Raw genomic sequence first — 21,287 nt, forward strand, 5'->3', positions numbered from 1 at the left:
ATATGCTCCTACTCCTCATTGGTATTTATTTGAGTTTATTCACAGCCCTCCTCCCAATAAATGGTGGACATCATCAGAATTTATTTACCAATAAATCAGTTATTCATTTACTCTTCAACTTCTAAACTTAATATAGAATGAGTGAATGGATAATTTAATAAAATAGTGAAATTAAACGTATTAAAAATAGAGAAATAGAGTGGTTAGGGAAGAACATAACATGCTTGAAGAGGTGTCATTTGAGCAAAGGCCCAAATAAAATGGGTTATAGAACTGTGAATCAGTCTGGGGGAATCCTGGCATAAAAGCCTGTGATAGGAATGAGCCCATGTGTTTGTGGAACAGCAAGAAAGCTAGTGCAGTTGTGGAAATGAGCAGTAGTACCATAAGATGAGGTTAAAGGGGAATAGGGCCTAGAGGACAGGTTGAATTTGGATTTTATTATGAGTATAATGAAAAACCGTTGGAGGTTTTTTGAGCAGGGGAACGATGTAATCGGATTTGTGTGTTTTAAAAGATAATTCTAGAAGTTGTGTGAAGGCTAAAAGTGGAGTTAGGAGGTGATTGCAGTAAAGCCAGATTAGTTATAGTAGCCTGATATTGGTGGAGGTAGTGGGAAGGGGTCAGATTTAGGATATATTTTAAAGATAAAAAATGGTAGGACTTGCTGATGATCTGAATGTGTGGTATGAGAGAAGGAGATAAATTAAAGATGACTCCTTGGTTTTAGACCTGAAAAACTGAACAGTGGTGTCACTACCCAGATGAAGAAGAAGGGGAAAGGAGCAGGTTTGGGTTTGAGAGATACTAAGTCTGGAGCTCACTCAGGAGGACAGGAAAAGACATACAAACTTAAAAGTTCATTCACAATATGTATAGGAGCCCAGTAAATAAGGAATCAATATTTGTTGTGTCCCTTTTTCGGATATGCAAAACCACAAGGCATGAAAGAACAGAGACCAAAACTTGGTTCAGTAAACAGTTTGTTCTGAGGAAAAGAGTGTGAGCAGTACATTTTTTTCTAAAATTTTAAGTTCCCCTCCCACATGCATGCACACATATAATATGTAAGTATATTTGTGTATATATACAGTAGTCCGCTTTTATTTGTGGTTTTGTTTTCCGTGGTTTCAGTTATCCATAATAAACCACAGTTAGAAAAAATTAAATGAAAAATTCCAGAATTAAACAATTTATGTTTTAAATTGTGTGCCATTCTTAGTTTGATGAAATCACATTCAGTCCTGTCTGGGAGGTCAATCATCCTTTTGTCCAGCATATCCATGATGTATACACTGCCTGCCTGTTAGTCACTTAGTAGCTCTCTCATCAGAAGGTCAGTAGTAGCCAGCCTAACGTTATGTCACAATGCCTACGTCAGTCACCTCACTTCATCTCATCACTTAGGCACTGTATCATAGCACAAGAAGGGTGAGTGGAGTACAAGATATTTTGAGAGACTGCATTCATATAACTTTTATTATAGTATATTGTTATAACTTTTATTAATAGTTGTTAATCTCTTAGTATGCCTAACTTATAAATTAAACTTTATCGTAGGTATCTATGTATAGAAAAAAATAGCACATATAGGGTTTGGTTCTATTCACCGGGCATCCACTGGGGGTCTTGGAACATATCCCCTGTGAATGTGTGTATGGGGGGCTACTGTACACACACACGTGCACACACTTCTGATTATGCAACAGTCTGCTCCTTGAAAAACAGTGTGCTATAGCCCCGGAACTGAATGAATATGTAGTATCCACTTTGCTCCCTGATACACAGGCAGTGTTTGCCCATTAACTGTTGATATATATAACCTTGAAAACTGCTGGTGTGATGAGCCTCTAGTTTTATAATGTATTTTTGATAGCCATCGATCCATTGTAAACATTAATGTTGGTTGCTATATCACTGAAATATGATTAAGAGAATAAATTTACTTTTGAGAATTTTTTATTGCCATTTTCATTCACACATGCATTATGACTCATGAGCTCTTGATATTAAATGTCCTGTGAACAAATAACTTTAAGAAATCCTAAGTTGGTGAGTTTCATAAATATTAATCCTCTAGATTTTTATAAGAGATGGAGATGAAAATGGCATAGGATAATGTATTGATAACACTTGAAACTGAGTGATTAGTTCATGAAGCGACCTTTTATTATTCTGTCTAGTTTCTGCTGTTTGAAATTTTCCATAATAAAAAAGATTAAAAGAAAATGAAGGTAAATGAACCTTAGGAAAAGGAGGAGTATCTCATCAAATTCCTCCAAGTGAGGACCTAATGGTGGATGTTCAAGGGGATGAACATCATAGGACTTTTACAAATCAAGATTTTTAACTCTTGCAACGTCCTGAGACTCATGCAGGCTCAGAACTTTGGGAAGAAAACTCATGTAAATGAATCAAAGTGTTCACAGGAAAACAGGGATGAGTTGGTGGCCCAGGAAACCCGTCAACAAAATTTGTAGGGAGAATGTTTCCCTGAGCTCTGTGAGAAACCTGTTGGTTTGATAGCAGAGTAAATCCAGTTTTCAACAGTATGGCAATCTGTATTGTAACTTAGGATCTAGTTATGTATTTGCAATCACTTTTCTACTTTAAATTGTTGCATGAGTTTCTAATATTAACTCCTAGAGGATAAATGCCTAACTTTTTCAGGTGTTCTAGCTCCATACCCAATCCCACCCCAAGTGAATTATGTATGATACAATGCGTATTTTAGGCTTATCTTCCCAGACTTACTCTCCAAATATGGTTTAAAAGTTTTTATATATCTATTTTTATATGAAGTACTTTTAGTCAAATATAAAAATAACTTTATAAATATGAGTTAGATGTCTACAGTGAATTTTAAAGAGGCTGGGAATCCTGCAAAAACAAATTACTTTTTTTGGAGTACATCAAATATTAAAATAAAGAGATATGCCTGAAGAGACAAATATCAAAAACTTTCTCTCCTCTTTTGTTTTGCTTAGCATAGAACATGGTAGTGAAGGAAATTAAGGAAACAAGAGGGAAGTATTGAGAAAGGAATTAAATTCACTTAAATAGGTTTCAACTTCATTTGATATGTTTCAACATGGTGTATATAACCTACTTAGCTTTAGTTTGGGGATGTCATATGAGGTGGCGACAGACTAGCTGAAACCAGGAAAAAGAACTACAGTACTTATGGTCTTGAGCAGTTGCTTTAGGGGGATGAGAGGGTTCAACATGCTATAAAGTGGTGTATAGGGCATACTACGAGTAGCTCTTCTCCACCTCCTTGTTGTGTGGCCACAGACTGTTATACATTTTTGCAATAAACACAAAAAATTTCCATGTCTATTTTATCTCCAATCGCCCTCCCCCTGGCCTAAAACCAACAATCATAGTTTAGACAGAGCTACTCAGGGCTGGAAGGAAATATGAAAATCACAAGGCACATAACTTGGTGACAAGTCCGAGTTCTGATTTCTCAGAGATTGTGAACAAAGGGAAACATGTTCTGCTTGGATAAATGACAAGTTCTTGCTGTTGTAAATACTGGGTAGGATAGGTAGTTCTAATAACACTGGCTGAACTACTGAGTACAGACGTGTTCATTCTAACCAACTAAGGAACTAGAACAATCAATTCACTGCATAGCATAACAAAATTCTTGGTATTTAAATCCTTTAAATGAATGAATGATTTTTCAATGAGGGAACCTATCTGAATAATTCTTATTATCTCTCTCCTGCACTGACTACAAAAAGTGATGTTAAAAACACCGAAGTCTTGTACAAGCATGTGACTGAAGAGCTCTTTAATGGGGATCTTTCCTGTGAACCCGTTGGTGGATGTGGAGGTTGGAGCTCTGGCTGAAGCCCTTCCCACACTTGTTGCACTCATAGGGCTTCTCTCCAGTATGTACTCTCTGGTGGATGAGGAGTTTGGAGCTTTGGCTAAATCCCTTCCCACACTTGCCACAGTGATAGGGCTTCTCTCCAGTGTGGACTCTAAGATGGATGCGGAGATCTGAGCTCTGGCTAAAGCCCTTCCCACACTCATAGCACTGGTAAGGTTTCTCGCCCGTGTGTATGCACCGGTGAATGTGAAGGTTTGAACTCTGACTGAAGCCCTTCCCACACTCTCCACATTTGTAGGGCCTCTCTCCTGTGTGGACCCGTTGGTGGATGTGCAGGTTGGAGCGCTGACTGAAGCTCATTCCACACTCCCCACACTCATAGGGCTTCTCACCAGTGTGCACTCGCTGGTGAATATGCAGTTTGGAGCTCTGACTAAAGCCCTTCCCACACTTGTCACATTTATAAGGTTTCTCACCTGTATGGACTGCATGATGAATGAGCAGACTTGAACTCCTCGTGAAGCCTTTCTCACACTTGTCACACTTATAAGGTTTCTCATCAGTGTGGATTGCTCGATGGATGAGGAGACTTGAGCTCCTCGTGAAGCCCTTTCCACACTGTTCACATTTGTAGGGTTTTTCTTCTGTGTGGTCTTTCTGATGAAGCAGTAGTTCTGAGCTCTCACTGAAGTCCTTACCACACCGACTACATTGGTATTGTTTCTCTGCAGTGTGGATTTTCTCACATAGATGACTATCTGAGCTGGTGTTGGGTATTTTCCCACAGTCATAACAGTTACAGGGATGCTCCTCTGTATGAGCTCTCTGATGACTGACCACCCATGATTTCCACCCATAAATGTCTTTGCGGTTACAGTCAAAGGGATCTGAGGATTCTTTTGATTGGCCATTCTGGCAGATTGCCTTGCCACTGATCAATGGCGAGACCAGTTCTGTTACATCAGATGTAGATTTAATATGATGGTTCTCTGAACAATGGTCTATGGGAGGACTTTTTCTTCCCATCAATTTTCTTTCAGTGCTTTCTTCAGTTACAAACAGACTTGTGCTTTCCTGAGGATCCTGGGGCTCATTCTTACAGAACGTCACTGAGGAGTCCTGAGTGGCCATATGATTCGGAACTTTCAAAGACAAATAATCTTCACTTTCTATATTTTTGAAATCATCATTTTGAAAGGTTACTACACAGCTCTTGTTTCTGGAAACGTGAGAAGATGCTTCTCCCCACTTTTGATAAGGGGAAAGATCTAGTTCGGGGTTTCTGTACACTTCCCCTTGAAGATTCACAACATAATCCTGACTACCAGTTATCGTACTGGCCATCTCTTCAAAATTAGCCAGTAGGAAAACTGTTTATATAACTGATCCCTAAGTCCTTTCTCTTGAAGACTCTCCACAGAATTTTCATTCAGGTCTCCTAGAGAACAAAGAGAATTCAGTGATAAGAACAAACAAAGCGTAGATTTCAAGATTTTAGAATTGGAGTGCCTAAGTCCCGAAGACTTAGTAACGAGGAAAAGTTCGGTCTTGTCCTTATAGTCATGTCCTTTGGGTTATATCAGAGAGAAGGCTTGGGTACACATGACAGTAATCTTGTTTCTACTTTTAAACACAGCCAATAAAAGTATTCCTCTCCTAACTCTGCAGAAGGCTATGAATCCCATACCCTTGCCATAAATTACATTTCATTTCACTTTACTTCATTTTATTTTAATTAAATTTGCATTTAATTGGCAACCCCAAAATAGATGCTAGGGATACAAGGAAGAAAACGAATCTCTTTGCTTAATAAGCTAGTGCCTACTGGGAAGGAAGACAATTGTATCAACAAAGATAACATCATATTAGTGCTACAGTAGATTCAGGCACAACCAGGCATGGGAGTACAGAGTAGGGGCATTCGACCCAAACCTGGGGACAAATGTAAGGGAAAAAAAAGTGAAATGTGGAGAGAAAAATATGACATGTTCAGGAAAAGAATAAATGACATCTCGTGAAGTATATAAAGCAAATGACAGTGGTAAAAAGTAAGTCCTGGAGAGGATGGCAGGAGCCAGACTAAAGGGTTTGATGTGTACTACTAAGAATTTAGGGCTAAAACCCTTAGAATTTCAAGCTATTAAAGGATTTTGATTGGGAGTGAAATGACTGACTTGCTCATCAATGAGCAAGGCTTTAGTTAGGGAGACAACTGCTGTAGCAAATCAGGAGAAAAGTGGTAAGGATGATGAGTATGGAAAGAATGGGAGAGAGAGACTCTAAATCATATGATGACTAACTAAATGTAGAGGGGAAAGAAGGCACCAACCATGGTCCCCTATTTCTTGCTTGAGTGACTAGGGTGCTATGTAATTATATAGGGAATGTAAGAGGAAAAGGCTGGAGTGGAGAAGGAGGACAGATGACAAATTCTAAATCTGATGTTTAATTTATGGTGCTGGTGGAACCTTATTGCACTGTTCAGTAAGCAGTGAGATATATGTGTCTGGAACTCCTGAAAGAGAACTTGCTAGAATACAGATTTTGAACTTAACTAGTATATATATTGGCCAAAACAATGAGAGTGACTATCCTAATATTACGCTGATAACAAAAATGAAATCAGTAATAGTCTTGGGGAAAAAAAAGTTGTCATCACTAGAATAAAAATGTTGAGGAAGTCCTAGATGATAAAGAGCAGATGGATTAGGAATGATGGAGAAACTAGGAAAATAATGTACAGCTCAAATCATGTACAGGAGAAGACTTCTTGAAAGAGTAAGAGATCTCCTCAAGAAGCCCTAGAAATTCAAATTCCAAACTCGGAATCAACCATTATAAAATAAGAGAGGTTTATCTTGGAAATTCAGGTTTGTTAATTCATGTCAGACATTTCTGATGGCTGGACTAGTTGTTGCCATCAGCAGCGCCACTCTCCCAACCATCCTCCTCCCCACAGAAAATGAAATATTGGGTGGCTAACAAAAGTGGCTCCAAAAAAAATCTCAAGAACAAAATAAATGATCTGCTAAAGAAAGACTCTCAATTGTGTTTGTTAGGCTGAAAAGAGAAGTGGAAGTTGAGGTAATACTGAACCTGCACAATGACAGGTTGATTAAGGTACGAAAAGAAGCAATTGACTCCATATGTGTCCAAGACAAAGCCTCGAGGTAACCCCTGAAGCAGGATTTCTGACAACAGATAACCCAGAGCTGGAGATCAAAGCAGGGCATGCCCCAGATAACTGACCTGCTTGAAGAGGCAACCTCAAAAAAAGTGCTCCACACCACTTACCATCTGGGTTCTTATTATATCCATCCCAAGCCCAGTCAGCAGAGGTGTCCCCTATCAGTAGAATTTGCATGTACCAAAGAGGGTTTGGCGTCAGCTAAATATGTACACTCCAGTATCATACTATGAACACAAGACTTTTAAAAAAATGAGAGTAAGAACTGTAAGCAGACAAAAAAGTAGAAAGTAATTTCAACAAAGAGTGGCACAAACTCAAGAAATAGTGAACAGAGGAAACAGAATTTAAAAGGTACATAACTAAAACCCCAGAGAAATCTGAGAGGATATCACATCTAGAAAAACAACACAATCTAGTAATAAAATATAAACACATGCCATTAAAAATCAGATTCTTCTAAATTAATAAAAGGATTGAAAAAGATGATAATCATAATAATACCTACTCTACTGGTCTGAAGCACTCAGTAGCCGCACGATCTTATGTAAGAGGAACTATTAGGATACCCATTCTACACACAGGGAAACAGAGGTTGTAATGGTTAAGCAGCTAAGTGTCAGGCAGTCTGATTCTAAGGCCTGCAATCTAGATGGGCTGAATAGCACAATAAACACATAGCTAATATGGGAGACTGAGGGATTCTCCTAGAATGTGGAGTAAAAGGATGGATAGATGGAGAGAAAAGGTAAACACCCATCTTGTAGGAGTTCTATGCATATAGTGGAGATAGAATGAAAGGAAATAAATGATTAAAGAAACAACAACAACAACAACAATAACAACAACAACAACAAAAACCCAAAATATTTCCTAGAACTCAAGATTCAGGTCCCACTGAATGTTAAAAGTAGTATATGAAACCTCAAGACTTCAAGAGAAAAAGAAATCCCAGAAAATGCAAATAAATGAGAATTATACTGACACTGAACTACTAATCAGCAATACTGGACACCTGAAGATAACTGAGAAATATCTTCTAATTTTGGAGGAAAAGTCATTATGAAATTAGTATTCTATACCCAGCCAATCATTTCAGTGGGAGGAACAGACACTTTTTCAGACGAGAAAGGATTTAAACAATTACTGAAATAATTACTAAAGAATGTACTATAGCAAAAAAACTTTTAATTACTTTAAGAAAAAGATGATAATGATACAAGAAATAGCAGTGATTGCTATTTACAACAGCCAAGATATGGAAGCAACCTAAATGCCCATCAGCAGATGATTGGATAAAGAAGTTATGGTTCATATATACAATGGAATATTACTCAGCCATAAAAAAATGAAATCTTACCACTTGAGATGACATGGATTGATCTAGAGGGTATTAATCTGCATGAAATAAGTCCGACAGAGAAAGATAAATACCATATGATTTCACTTATATGCGGACCATAACGAACAAAAGGAACAAACTAAACAAAAACAGACTTACAGATACAGAGGACAATCTGGTGATGGCCAAGGGGAGGGGGGTTGGGTGAAAAAGGTGAAAGGATAAAGAAATACAAATTAGTAGTTACAAAATAGTGATGGGGATGTAGAGTACAGCATAGGGAATAGAGTCAATTATATTGTACTGGCTAAGTGTAGAGCCAGATGGCGCTAGAGTAATCGGAGGAATCACTTCATAAGCTATATAAATGTCTAATCAATATACTGTATACCTGACACTAATATAAAATAAAAATAAAAAAGAACACTACAAGGTAATATCCAGAGTATACTGAAGAAAAGAGAAGTTGAGGTTTTATAGTACAAAGTAATTTGAGAAGTCCCTTGTTAAAATAGAATGTACCTAAGAACAAAGACAAAAAAAAGGAAACAGCAATGATCAAAGAAGTCAAAAAAACAGAAAATTAAGTTGAATAAATTGTTGATACATAAAACAAACAATAGTAATTAAGCAAACTAATGAAAACCCTATAAAGCAGTATGAAATGAAAATCCCCCCTACATAAAATATATTTTAACAAGCAAGTTTTAGCTTTAGGAAAGGAAAAAAAAGGAAGTGTAACCATAGTATACTACTTGACTCTGCAGGGAATAAGAATTACAAATTCAATATAAGCATTAATCACTGATGTGACTGACAAATTCTTGGGAGGATGGGCATGTAACGTAAAAGAGCTAGATCCTCATCTATGATATAAAGAAGTCAATAAAAAATATCGAATATCTAGAAACAAAAATAGCAGTACATCATAATATAATACATTCAGAAGAAAACTATACTGAGGTACCAATTTCTACCTGTTACACTGGCAAAAACCCAAAGCCTGAGGACATACACTATGAGTGTAAATTGGTATCACCCTCCTAAGAAGGACATTTTGACAATTATCAATCAAAAGCACAAACATATACACTTAGCATTCTGGCTTGGAAGCTTCAATTCTTCAAATTTCCAGGTACAGTTGTGAAATGATATTTGCACAGGATCTGCAAACAATCAGAACCTAGGTAGAGTGGAGCTGGGGACATGAAAGAAAGTTTTCACCGTGCACCTTTTTATTTTTTATTTTTGCAGTATAACTTTAATAACTTAAAAACATTTAGCATACTTGGAGATTTTACTTTTCTTTGCTGCTCATGCATAATTTATTTTCCACCGTTCCCCAGCATGTCCAGAATCCTCATTGTACTTTTTTGTTCAGCTTTATTTAAATATAATTGACAAATAACATTGTACACCTTTTTATGTTTAATTCTTTTTTTTTTTTAAAGTAGTAGCTGCATATTATTAGAAATATGAAGGCAAGCACAATAAGGAATAGCCGAAAGAATTAAAACTGAGTGCCTCCGAGAAGGAACAGCACAAGGAACAGCAGAGCATGGAGATGGGTTTTTATTGTTAGCCTTTCCACATAATTCGCTTTATCTAGGTGAATGTATTACTTTGTTTACAAAGTTTAAAAGTAATGGCAAAAAGAAAAAGGAGAAAATGATAAAAGTAAAACAATGCAGTTTGGAACAGTTAAATCATGAGATGGACCAAAATTATTAAATGGTCAAAGGACACTGCTTCAACATCCTAGCTGAATAATACTTGGAAATAGCTGTGGAAATGACAGGTCTATGAAAATCAGTGGGCAGGAATTATATTAATGGTAGGTATTATAAGTAGTAATAAAACCTTGTGATGTTAGTTGTTTCAAATATTTAAAATATGATTAAGAATGAGTATATAATATTAGAAGAAAATCCTGACATAATGACAGAGGCCCTTTTATAGAAAGTTAATATGACAACAAAGGTTTCCAAGACATACTGCAGAAAATACCCAACTGAAAAATACATACAGTCTAATCTTATATAATCTTAACACATATATTTGTAACATACACATGAATGTATGGAGTACATAGAAAAAACAGGATAAACAATTACTGGTGATTTTATTTCACATAATACTTCTGTGTTCTTTGAATTTTTGAGAATTTTTAATGTTGCATAAAAAATGCTAGACAACTATGTTCGATTTTATATGAATTTAAAAGGAAAACTTAGAGCAGAGCTTGAAACTAGGGGCACATATCCTACTTCGCTTTTGCCCCCTCTGCAAACCACTCTCTACAAAGCAGTCCCAGTGATACTGGGGTAAATCAGATCATACCACCCCGTTGTTCCGCTGGCTTCCCACTGAACTTAGCATGAATCCACACTTTTTACCAATGCCTTCAAAGAGCCACAGATGAGCCTGGCCCTGCCCACCACCTCTTCCCACACTATTCCAGGTCTTTGGGTCTTCTCTCACACATCTCTCTGCCTGGGATATTCTTCCTCTAACCAATAACTTGTTTAATATCTATTAATCCTTTGGATCTCAGTTTCAATGTCACTTCAGAGGCTTCCTCTGAAACCAAACAATTTACACATCACCCTCGTCCCATCCCACGCCTTTATTTTCAGAGCGCACTGTCTATCCTTCATAGGACTTATCAATTTATAGTAATATATTGTGTTTACTTGATGTCTCTTTCATAAGACTGTAAGAAATATTTCTTTCCTGCTAAACATAGCAGTCAATTTTTAAATGTTGGCCATGTATACACAGTACAGGAAGTAATAGATACATTGTTTTCCTTCCAGAAACCTGGCTGGAAACAAGAAAAATAAGTCAGATTTGTAGATCCAACAGTTAAAATGAAGGCATACAAAAGCATACACAGGTCTGAGACTGTGAGATATAAATTTAAGGTTCTGAAAGAAGAGGAGGGGCGATCAAAGGTTTCACACAGACAATGGACCTTGAATAAAATCGTAAAGGACAAAATTAATCAGGAACCAGAGCACGATATAATCAAAGGTTCCAGAGCCAAGAAGCATGGAGGACCTCAGGAAAACAGGCTTAGCTGGAAGGAGGGCAAAATTGGGATATCAGAAAACAGTGCTCTATAGGTAAGAGCAGGGCACAAAGGGCCTCAAAAGCCAGGTGGGAGTTTAGAGGCTCTATACCAGCAACTAAAGGTAATTCCAGTTTTTTATCCAACGCGTGATATTATAAATGATATGCTTGGAGGCGGGGGATAAGTCACAACATCTAACTTGAACTTGAAGAATAATACCCACAATCAGGCTGATTGTTACCACAATGCAAGTGTTAAGTGGCCCCATTTTAGGGTGACACCTGTGGGACTTAAGGTATTAATAAATTAAAAGGATTTAAAGTAAAAAAGAATTGGTAAGAGAACTGCAGATACTGAGGACAGGGAGGGAGAAGCTTAGTAAGGGCCTGTTTTTAAACTAGGGGACGAGAAGAATGTTAATATTGACAAAAGTAGGCATATGATAAGAGATATTAAAAAGGAAAAGAAATTTGAAAATTCTCAGTACACTGAATTTGAAGTGACATTGTATATTCAAGTGTAGACATCCCATAGCCAAAAAAATACCTAGGAATAGAATTTAATACAAGGATAGGAAATAAAGACATTAGGGTTATCAAAGTAGAAAGGGCAGTTGAAATCATTTAAATGTATGATAGCTCTTTGAGGGATGCAGACAGGTATACATACACAGTGTGGATTCATGACAGGGGCACTATTGTCCCCAAGGGGGTAAGAACTGAGAAACACCGATACGATCAAAGGAACGAGACTTTTGAGATTTCCAACATTAAAGACAGAGAAGCCAGTGAATATGCAGAAAAAAAAGAGGCCAGAGGAAACAAAAACTATAATTTCATACAAGTCAAAAAATTTTAAGATTAAGATGAACACTATGAAAACCATTAGAAAAACTGGTAATAGTAAATACTTTGAAAGAAAAATTTAAAAAGGAAAAGTTCTGAAAGGGACAAAAGTTTAATAACAGTGACCTCCAAGTGAGCAGTTTTGGTACAAGGATAGAGCACAGGCACTGGGTTTATCAAAAGAAAATGGAAATGGATGGCTCTCAGCACCTGCAGAGAACACTTAGCTCTGTGGTGCTCATCTCACCCCAGGTTTTGTTGAAAGTAATGGTTTCTGAGACACAGTTACTGAAGGAAGAGAACCATATGGACTAAAGCAGGAAAAAAACCCTAAAAGCCACCATTACAGGATACTTTTTTTCAGTTGTTTTTATAGAATGTGTTTTTTACTACAAAATGGAAATTTCACATGGTTCAACCTTGTAGGCAAACATGTATCTTCCTGATTAAAAACTCGTTATCAGTATATTTTTTAATTGCCACAGATTTTTCTTTTTTGTGATCCCCTACAACTTGTGTAACCAAGCCCCTCTGATCTATTTGGTAATTTCTTCACTATTTTAAATAAATAATTCTATAATGACTTATCTTTGTTTATAATTTTCAGTTGGAGTTACTGATTAATTCCTCAGGACAGATACCTAAAAATGAATTATTACATCAAAAATGCTTAAGACTCTGCTTCAAGCAGTCAATGTTTCTGAGAAAAACTATATCAATTATGCCCCTATCTATCTCTAGGGTATGTGATTTTGTCACACCACAATATTGTCTTATATTCAGAAGGAGAGATGGATGAATCTATGAATGTGTAAGAAAAGAAGCTATAGAAACTAGATATTGTAGGGCAGGAGGATTTTTAATGAAAATAAAGTCCAAGCAAAGATAGTTCAAGACCATGTGGGGAAAACATGGGAAAAGATAGAGTACACATAAGAGAGGGTCAGCATGAATGAAAAAGACCACAACCTTCTGAAAAGGAAGAAGGGAGAGTAAGTGAATAGCTACAGTTTGTGGAAAGTATCCTTGAAGCCTCAGCTTTCTCTACCAAAGAACTTCAAAGAGAACTCCTGGAACATTTAAAAAGGGTCTCCTCTCATGGATTAGCCTGGGTCTGTAACTTGCCACGGTGCCTAGCCGATTCCTTTGAAATTTGTTCTCCATTACATAATTATCTTCAACTTGCTCTGAGAGATCACATTGGGGAAACACATAGGGATGGAATAATTGTACAGAAAGTAAAATGAGTCCCAAACTCTGGTTTATCAGGGATGAACCAGGTATGGTTTCTCAGACAACTCAGTAAAGCTACTAGTCTCCAATTCTTACCAAGTACAGTTTTATAGTTGCTTAAAATAACCAGAAATATCCTTTTGTGCCAAAAAGAAATTAGGAAACTTTGATTCCTGAACCATAGCTCCTGGGTCCCCATCGCTATTTAGAATAGAAGAAACAAAGACTTCAATGGTCAGGTGTCCAGGCTCATGTTCTTACCCACTGAGACAAAGCGGCTGTAGTTCTCCAGCATCACAGCTCTGTGTAGCTTCCTCTGAGCAGGGTCCAGGTGACCCCACTCTTCCTCAGTGAAGTCCACAGAGAAATCCTTGAATATTACTGGTTCCTAAAACATTAAGCACATTCCTCCTTAACTAACAACCATCTGCACAAACACCCTGAAAGGAAGGTGAGGATGATAGCACTGGAAAAGGTTAGAGGGGTACAGAAGTGTACAGTTTAGGGATCTAAGGGATCTAAATCAAGTTTTGCTGGAAACTCTTTCCTTTCTCACGTACTTTGCTACATCTTCCTTCCAAATCCTTCCCCTTCTACCCACAAATCACTCAAGCTCAAGCTATCCAGCTACTGAATCTTTCCTATACACTGCCATCTCGTGGTCATTGCTGAGTTGTCCTTTCCACCCAATTCCTACAATTCCTCCTCAAAACTCAACACTCATAAGAACAATTTACCCAATACTCTAACATCACATTTTTTAATTTTTGTAGTGCTAATGATCTCTGCCTCATTTCGCACCCAATAACCATATCATTTCACTATTTGGACCACTCTACATTTGAAATATTAATATCTTAATATCCACACCTTAAAAACATTTTCCAATTCTTTCTGCTCTTCCTTTTCAATCGCATCTGCTTTATCAAAATAACCATCCTTTAATCCCTTTTTTCCCTCTTAACCAAAATGTACTTCAGATCTCAAATTTTTCCCTAGTCATATCAACCATATGTCCTTTCTTCTTCTAAACTTAGTTGAACGTTACTGGAAAAAATAACATAGCATATGTACACACAACCATAATACACTCTCCTTTGGTATTTGCAAATACTTATCTCCATCCCCAGTCTTTCCCCTTAACTCTAGGCTCCAACTTTCCACGTAACATCTATCTACACTTGGATGTCTAAAAGGACCTAATAGGCCCCATTGAAACTCTTGCTCCCAACAATCTCCACTGATATCTGCTCTTCCCTAGTTGTCCTCATTTTAGTAAATATTCATATGACTCACTCAATTTCTCAAGCCAAAATCCTGTAAGTCTCTTTTCTCTCTTCCTCACATTTTATCCATTACCAAGTCCTATCAACTCTACCTCTAAAAGATATCTGAATCTACCCACTTCTGTTTTGCACTATTATCATTATGAGCCCCAGCTGTCATTAACTCTCCACATCCTTATTTGTCTCTCTTGCTCTTCCACACAATGAATTTTCCACATAACAGCGAGTGATCTTTTAAAACACACACATCAGGCATGAAACTCTCTAAAGGCTTTTCAATGGACATTGAGTAAAATCCAGACTTCATCCTGGCCTGCAAGGCTTTACAGACTGGCATCCTGTCAATTCTCCAACTCTGATTCACTCCTACCTGATATGTCACACTTGGCAAATCCTTGATCACATCAAACATTCCTACTTAGAGCATTTGCACTAGTTGTCCTCTCTGCCCAGAATGTTTTTTTTTCACATCTTCACATGCCTGGTTCCTTATTCAGGTCTCAGCCGAATTGCCACCTCCTCAGAGAATCATTTCCTTGACCACCTAATCCACAGTAACACCAAAAAAAATGGTTCTCAGTACTTTTGCCATGGCATCTTTGCCACAAGTATTTTTGTCGCAAATATCACTGTATAACTAATAGTAAGGAAATTTTGCTGTAAAAAAGATAAAATAACTGGTTGATAGTTTGGGTTTTTTGCTTGGTTTATTTTTTCATTGATAAATCAATCAACTGCTGTAAAAAAGATAAAATGGTTGACTGTATTTTCTTTGGTTGGTTTCATTGCTCCACTGACAAATCAACTACATTCAGCAGACTAATGTATTTAAGCCAGTTGTCAGTTTGGTTTCATTTCTCCATTGGTGACATTCGCAGTCACTCCCATTGTTATATTATATGTAAATCTTAACTAGCCCTCGTAATGGTGATAGATAGATGTGGTGGTGGTAGTATTAGAACAGTTAGCATTTCTATCAAATGATGATGATTTGCCCCAAGAACTGGTTTCTTATTTTTAAACACACTACAAGGGGAAGAGAAAGGCTGAGTGCCTTCTTGGGGGTGCAAAGTTGAACTCACATTTCTCAGAGAATGAAGACAAGTGCTTAGGCACAATCCACAAAATAAAATCAGTTATTTGAGCAGTATTGCCATGAATCTACACACACGTTAAATGTATTCAAATAGTTTGTATTTCACAATTAAGTCTTTTTAATTTTATGTCCTTTTTAATGTCTCTCTCTTACTGTGATTCATATATATATATATATTTTTTCTTTTACAGAAAAATTGCTTTATGGCTAATTAGTTATGTTGCAAAATGTATGCAGCAAAAATGCTGCAGTAAAGATGACTATGGCGAAAATACCAGATGCCCCAAACTATCACTTCCCCCGTTTTAATTTCTTTGTACTAATTATGCCTTATCTCATTTTCTTATATATTTGTCTGCTTTATTTACTGTCTGTCTCTTCCCACTAAGACATAAGTTCCTTAAAAAAAAACTGCATCCTCAAGGCCTCATACAGAGCCTGGCACCTAAGAGGAGTCCAAATATTTAGTTAACTTCAAAGTGAATCTGTTCCCTCAGGGTTCTGTCAGTGGAGCAAAAGTTTTCAAACTGCCTCTGGTGAAGGACCACTTTTTTTAAAAAAAATTTCTAATATGTCACAGACTGACAATTTTGTAAAATACAATAAAGACATATAAAATATCAATGCCAACTTTTAAAATTATTAGATTCAACAGATATGAAAGTGTAAAACTCTCAATTTCTGTCTTTATGTCTTTGCAGACTGGTAACAAGCTGTTTGTGGGCTGGCACCAGTCTACAGGCTACATGCAGAAAAAAAAAAACCAGGATACTATACCAAGATACTAAAACAAAACTAAAACACGCAGAAAAAAAAAAACCAGGATACTATACCAGGATATGAAAACAAATGAGAGCCAAGTGAAACCCAAAGGAGCAACTTAACTCTGAGACAGGGAAATGCTCAGTAACCTTCAGAAGAGCTCACGAGGCCTAAGGCTGAAGTGGCACTACCAACTCCCTCCTTAACTTCCCTCCCCCACAATCCCTCAAAGGAATGACTTGACTACACTATTAGTCACCAGTGGAGAAGGTGACAGTGAGGCAAGTGGAAGTTTCCCCTCAAGGTCACAAGCCTCCACTGTGTCTGAGGCTAGAGAGGCCTGCAAATCCCTACTGCAAAGATGGGACAAAGAAATGGAAGTAGAGGGTGCTGCCTTAGAGTGACATAAACAAATCCGTTAGTACAACCTGGCTCAGCGAATATCAAGCAATCGGATTAGCCACTCCTTAGACTTTTTCTTCTCAACCTCAGAGAAAAAGTTTTTTTGTCCAAGGTTAACCTTTCCCTATGCATTCTAGATTGAATCTTTTCCTCCCTTCTGAGATTAAAGTCCACCAGTTATCTTTGTTCCCTTTTATTTTTTATCCATCTTATATCCCACAGTTTGGATTGTCAAGACTCCTTCCCTACCTCAACAATGTTCAGATCTTGTCAATGCTGTCTCCTAAATCTCCTTCCAATGTGTTACCTCTTCTTTATTTCTACTGCCACTGTCCTAGGTAAGGTCTTCATTTCTTATTTTGATCACAATAATTCCTTGCTAGGTCTTCAAAGTACAAGTTTTGTCATCTTTCAATCTATAGATTGGATAGTCAGAATTAGTAATTTTTTAAGATCCCACAAAGTGGTGGGGAGAAGTTTGTGCTGAGAATGGAAAGGTTATGTTGATGGACTACCGACTTTGGAGTAGGCTGAATATTCCAAGATGAGAAATGGTATGACAGTGGACCAAATGAAAGGAATTAGTGTGACAGAGGAAAGGAAAAAGAAAGAAAATAGTGGTCCTGATAAAGCAAGATAAAGTTGTGACTAAAAGACTCTGAATGATAAATAGTCTCCCCTGGTATTCGTGGAGCTGATGAGTTACCCCAAGGCGGAACTCATGCTTATTCTAGGAAAGTGGACTCAATATCCTCAAGGCCAACCAAAGTAGAAGGTCATGCGACAGTAGTTTCCTGTCTAACCCCTACCCTGACAAATGTCAAACTCCTCCAAATTACATACATCATGTGGCTTTCCACTTCCTTTTCAGAGCCCATCACTGCTGGATCAAACAACTTACTTAGGGCAGGAAACAGTAATTAAGAGGGCAGGAGGTGGAAAGGAGCTAAAGTCACATTGGATTACCTGTAGTCATCCAAACATCATGCCCTAATCTAAAATAGCCCTTAACACATTGCTTCTGCCCTGACTTATATTTCTCTCACCCATTTTGGAACTTCTTTCAGTTTTAGGACAATCAGCAACCTCCCTTCTGAAGCATGAGGACGAGTTAGATGTTTCCTCTTCCTCCATCTCACAGTATCTTTCATGTACCTCTACTATAGCTATTAAATCTGTTTCCTCAATTGGCTTAAGATTCTAAAGGATAGGGGCCATGCTCAACTAATCTTTGAATCCTCAGCAACTAGCACAACTAACTCAGAATCTAAATGGTAAGTATTTATAAGTTCACATTCAATTTACAAGAATAATCAAATGCTACAAGTACAAGAGAACCTCGAGATCATCAAACTCAACACTCATTTTCGGATGAGAAAACTAAGGTTCATAATGGTGAAGTGACTTGTCCAAGTCACAGAGGCAGGGTTAAATTGGGATTCCTGCCTTTCAGTAGATTCAAGGACAATGTCTGGTACATAGAAAATACTCAGCAAGTATTAGTCAGATGAAGTCCTTTCTTTAAATTCAAAAAGTTATTAATATATATCAGAATCTCAAAATTTGTTATACTAGCAAACCCCAACTTCATCAGTAGTGAATAAATAATATTCATCAGGAAACAGGCAGAAGAGAAGGAAAATATAGAGAGCACAGGGTCTTACTCATGTTAATCTCCCCTGAAGTCCCCAATTACTTTTCAAGGCACAGAGATGGCATGCTCTCAATACTTTGAGGCAGTTTACCGCCCTCTAAATGAACCAATTTTTATAGGAGTTCACAGTCTTTTTCTATGTATGTGAGGACTGTATTCATCAAGTAAAAAGATGATCTTAGTGGTGGTGGTGTTAGAACCATTTATTTTTCCTTGAAATCCAGCCTGATATGTTGTTCAAATAATTTCTGGTGTGAAGACCTGTTTAGTTATCGAGAAAGAACAGCCTGGAGTTAGAAAACATGGAGTTTACTTCTGGCTCTGCTGTCTGCAACAGAAGACATGGTGCTTCCCTTGAGCTCCCTCAGAATTAAAACTCTCCTCTGTAAAATGATGACATCAAGGCAGAAAAGGGGATGGCTGACCCCTTCCATTTCAAGCATTCCATGATTCTAAGTGCTAATCTTGAGGTAACGTTCTAGAAATGGTTTTATAGCGATAAACGAGGAATCGGTTTTTTAAAAAGTGCTAGTTGATAATTTAACATTATACTGATTAAGCATGTAGATATGTTGGTAAAGGGAACAAGGCAACCAAAGCATAAAAGACAAACATCTTACCTACATTAGAGATGCTCACATCAAGCATGTAGAGAAATATGTGACAATAAATGCAACAAATCTATGGATGTACAAAGATCAATGGGATAAAGGAGTGAAAAAAAAGTGAAATTCTCTTTTTAGCAGGTCTGCAGGGCTGCCTAGGAACCTTAACTTTTTAAAAAAACACCACAGATAATTCTGATGCACAGTCTGGTTGAGGACCATTTCTGGGAGTGACTTGGTAACTACTGTGCTATTTAACACATTTTCTCATGTTTTTAACACTTTCATGTTTAATAAATGATTATTGTTAATGTGCATATTTTTTTTTCATACATGTAATCTGCTGATGAAGGAAAGCACTGTAGTTTTTAATGCTGTTTGTTTTCCTAAGACTACTTAGCACTGGATTGAGCATGTAATAGCTTTGAATGACTTTCATTGTGAATGAAATGTCTGATAGGAAGAGGCAGGCTTTGAGAAATGACAAGGCAACCATGCTGTGTACAGTCTTATAACAAAAGAGCATAAGCCCAGTGCTCTGGGGAGTGGGCCAAGTTCATGGATACATGGTGGTTCCATGAGAATTGATGTGGAATTTAAAGCCATCAGGGACCTGTGCAGACCTTGACAACATCATTTGATAGCTATATGGCCTTATAGATGAATGTTCCTACACCCATATTAATAAAATACCATATGTCTCACACTGGAGTCTGACAAGATGGAGAAAAAATAGAACAAAGACAAGAAATGACATCAAAAAGGTACTCAATACTGATGTCCTTCCTTTGTCCAAAGAAAGATTACTTTTATTCTCAGGGAGATGGTATTTTTGGAGAAGTAACCTTAACTCACCTGGAATTTGGTCATTTACTCCTCTCTGGACAGAGTCCTGGAAAGGTAGAGTTGGGGAAAGAGAAAAAGCCATGAAAATCAAGTCCAGCAAGACTGTAGGAAAAAAAGTCAGCTCCTGCCACTAAGCTCTTTTCAGTCGACCCTTCACACACCCTCTCCTGTCTACCCATCAAACAGGCTAAGCCCCCGCCAACCCATGAGGTTACATCCCTCTTGGCTGCTCTAAGATGTGTCCATTTATTCAGGTTTTCCGATTTCTGCCTCAAGTTCTAGTTAGAGCAGTAGGAGCGCTCCGGTTGGATGCATCGCCTCTCGGGATGGATTTTGGATGCCTGTGACACCTTCCCTGACCTGACTCGCTTCTGGGGTGTAGGAGCTCAGATGCAGCCTTTTAGCGAGGGCAGTGCTGTGGGGACAGAAACCTCAGTCCCTCACAGGAGCCTAACGTCCCCTCAAAACCTTTGGAACAAAGCCAGTCACCAGGGTGGAAAAGGCAATCACGAAGCTCCCAGGCCGGCCAAGGCCGGAGCTCAGCCAGGCGAGACCAAGGGCCTTTCTGAACCTCAGCCGCGCTAGGGGCCGTCTCAGGTGACCGCAGCTGGATCTCGGGGACGCAGCAGCGGTCGCAGCGCTGGGACACACGTGCGGCCTTGGACTGCACCCCCGCCAGGTCGCGCGTCCTTCCACTGCAGCCCGTCCAGGCTTTCGGGTCTCGGCCTAGCGCGTCTCTCAGGGCACTCCCACATCCCCACCGCCGGATGCCTCTCTGCGGGCGGCGCCAGCAGCCAGACGCCTCTCACCTCCCACGGGAATCCGACACCTGGAAGCGCAGGATTCCGAACTGTGACCCCGGCCCGAGAGGAGCGCAGGGAAAGACAAGTCCCAGAAAGCCGCGGGAGGGCCACGCCCACTGCCTGTTTGTAGTTCCGGTGCTGATCCCTGGGCCTCGCGCGGCGCCGCGCCAAAGGCGTGCTCCCGGCGGCGGGGCGCTATTTTACATTGTTCTTTGAGGTAAACGGCTGGTGCATTCGCGTTATCTTCGTGTGTTTAAATTACAAACTGGTAAGAATTATTTTAGGAATACCCATTAAAGTGTTTTTTATTTT

At 38.3% G+C, this 21,287-nt stretch overlaps 1 protein-coding gene across 2 annotated transcripts; it reads right to left on the reverse strand.

The window, feature by feature from the left end:
• Nucleotides 1-966: 966 nt before the first annotated feature.
• ZNF239 (zinc finger protein 239) lies at nucleotides 967-21,067 on the reverse strand. Of its 2 annotated transcripts, XM_015586611.2 has the most exons (4): nucleotides 20,982-21,067; nucleotides 20,182-20,218; nucleotides 13,783-13,909; nucleotides 967-5,279 (listed from the first exon to the last, which is right to left on the reverse strand). In XM_015586611.2, exon 4 carries the CDS (start codon nucleotides 5,183-5,185, stop codon nucleotides 3,800-3,802), a length of 1,386 nt encoding a protein of 461 aa, XP_015442097.1. In that variant the 5' UTR covers nucleotides 5,186-5,279; nucleotides 13,783-13,909; nucleotides 20,182-20,218; nucleotides 20,982-21,067; the 3' UTR covers nucleotides 967-3,799. The 2 variants fall into 2 exon arrangements, with proteins under 2 accessions (XP_015442097.1, XP_006908440.1); XM_006908378.3 differs by lacking the exon at nucleotides 13,783-13,909 and having other exon boundaries at nucleotides 20,982-21,060.
• Nucleotides 21,068-21,287: the final 220 nt, after the last annotated feature.

Source organism: Pteropus alecto, unplaced genomic scaffold (assembly GCF_000325575.1).
Source record: "Pteropus alecto unplaced genomic scaffold, ASM32557v1 scaffold333, whole genome shotgun sequence".
NCBI lineage: Eukaryota > Metazoa > Chordata > Mammalia > Chiroptera > Pteropodidae > Pteropus > Pteropus alecto.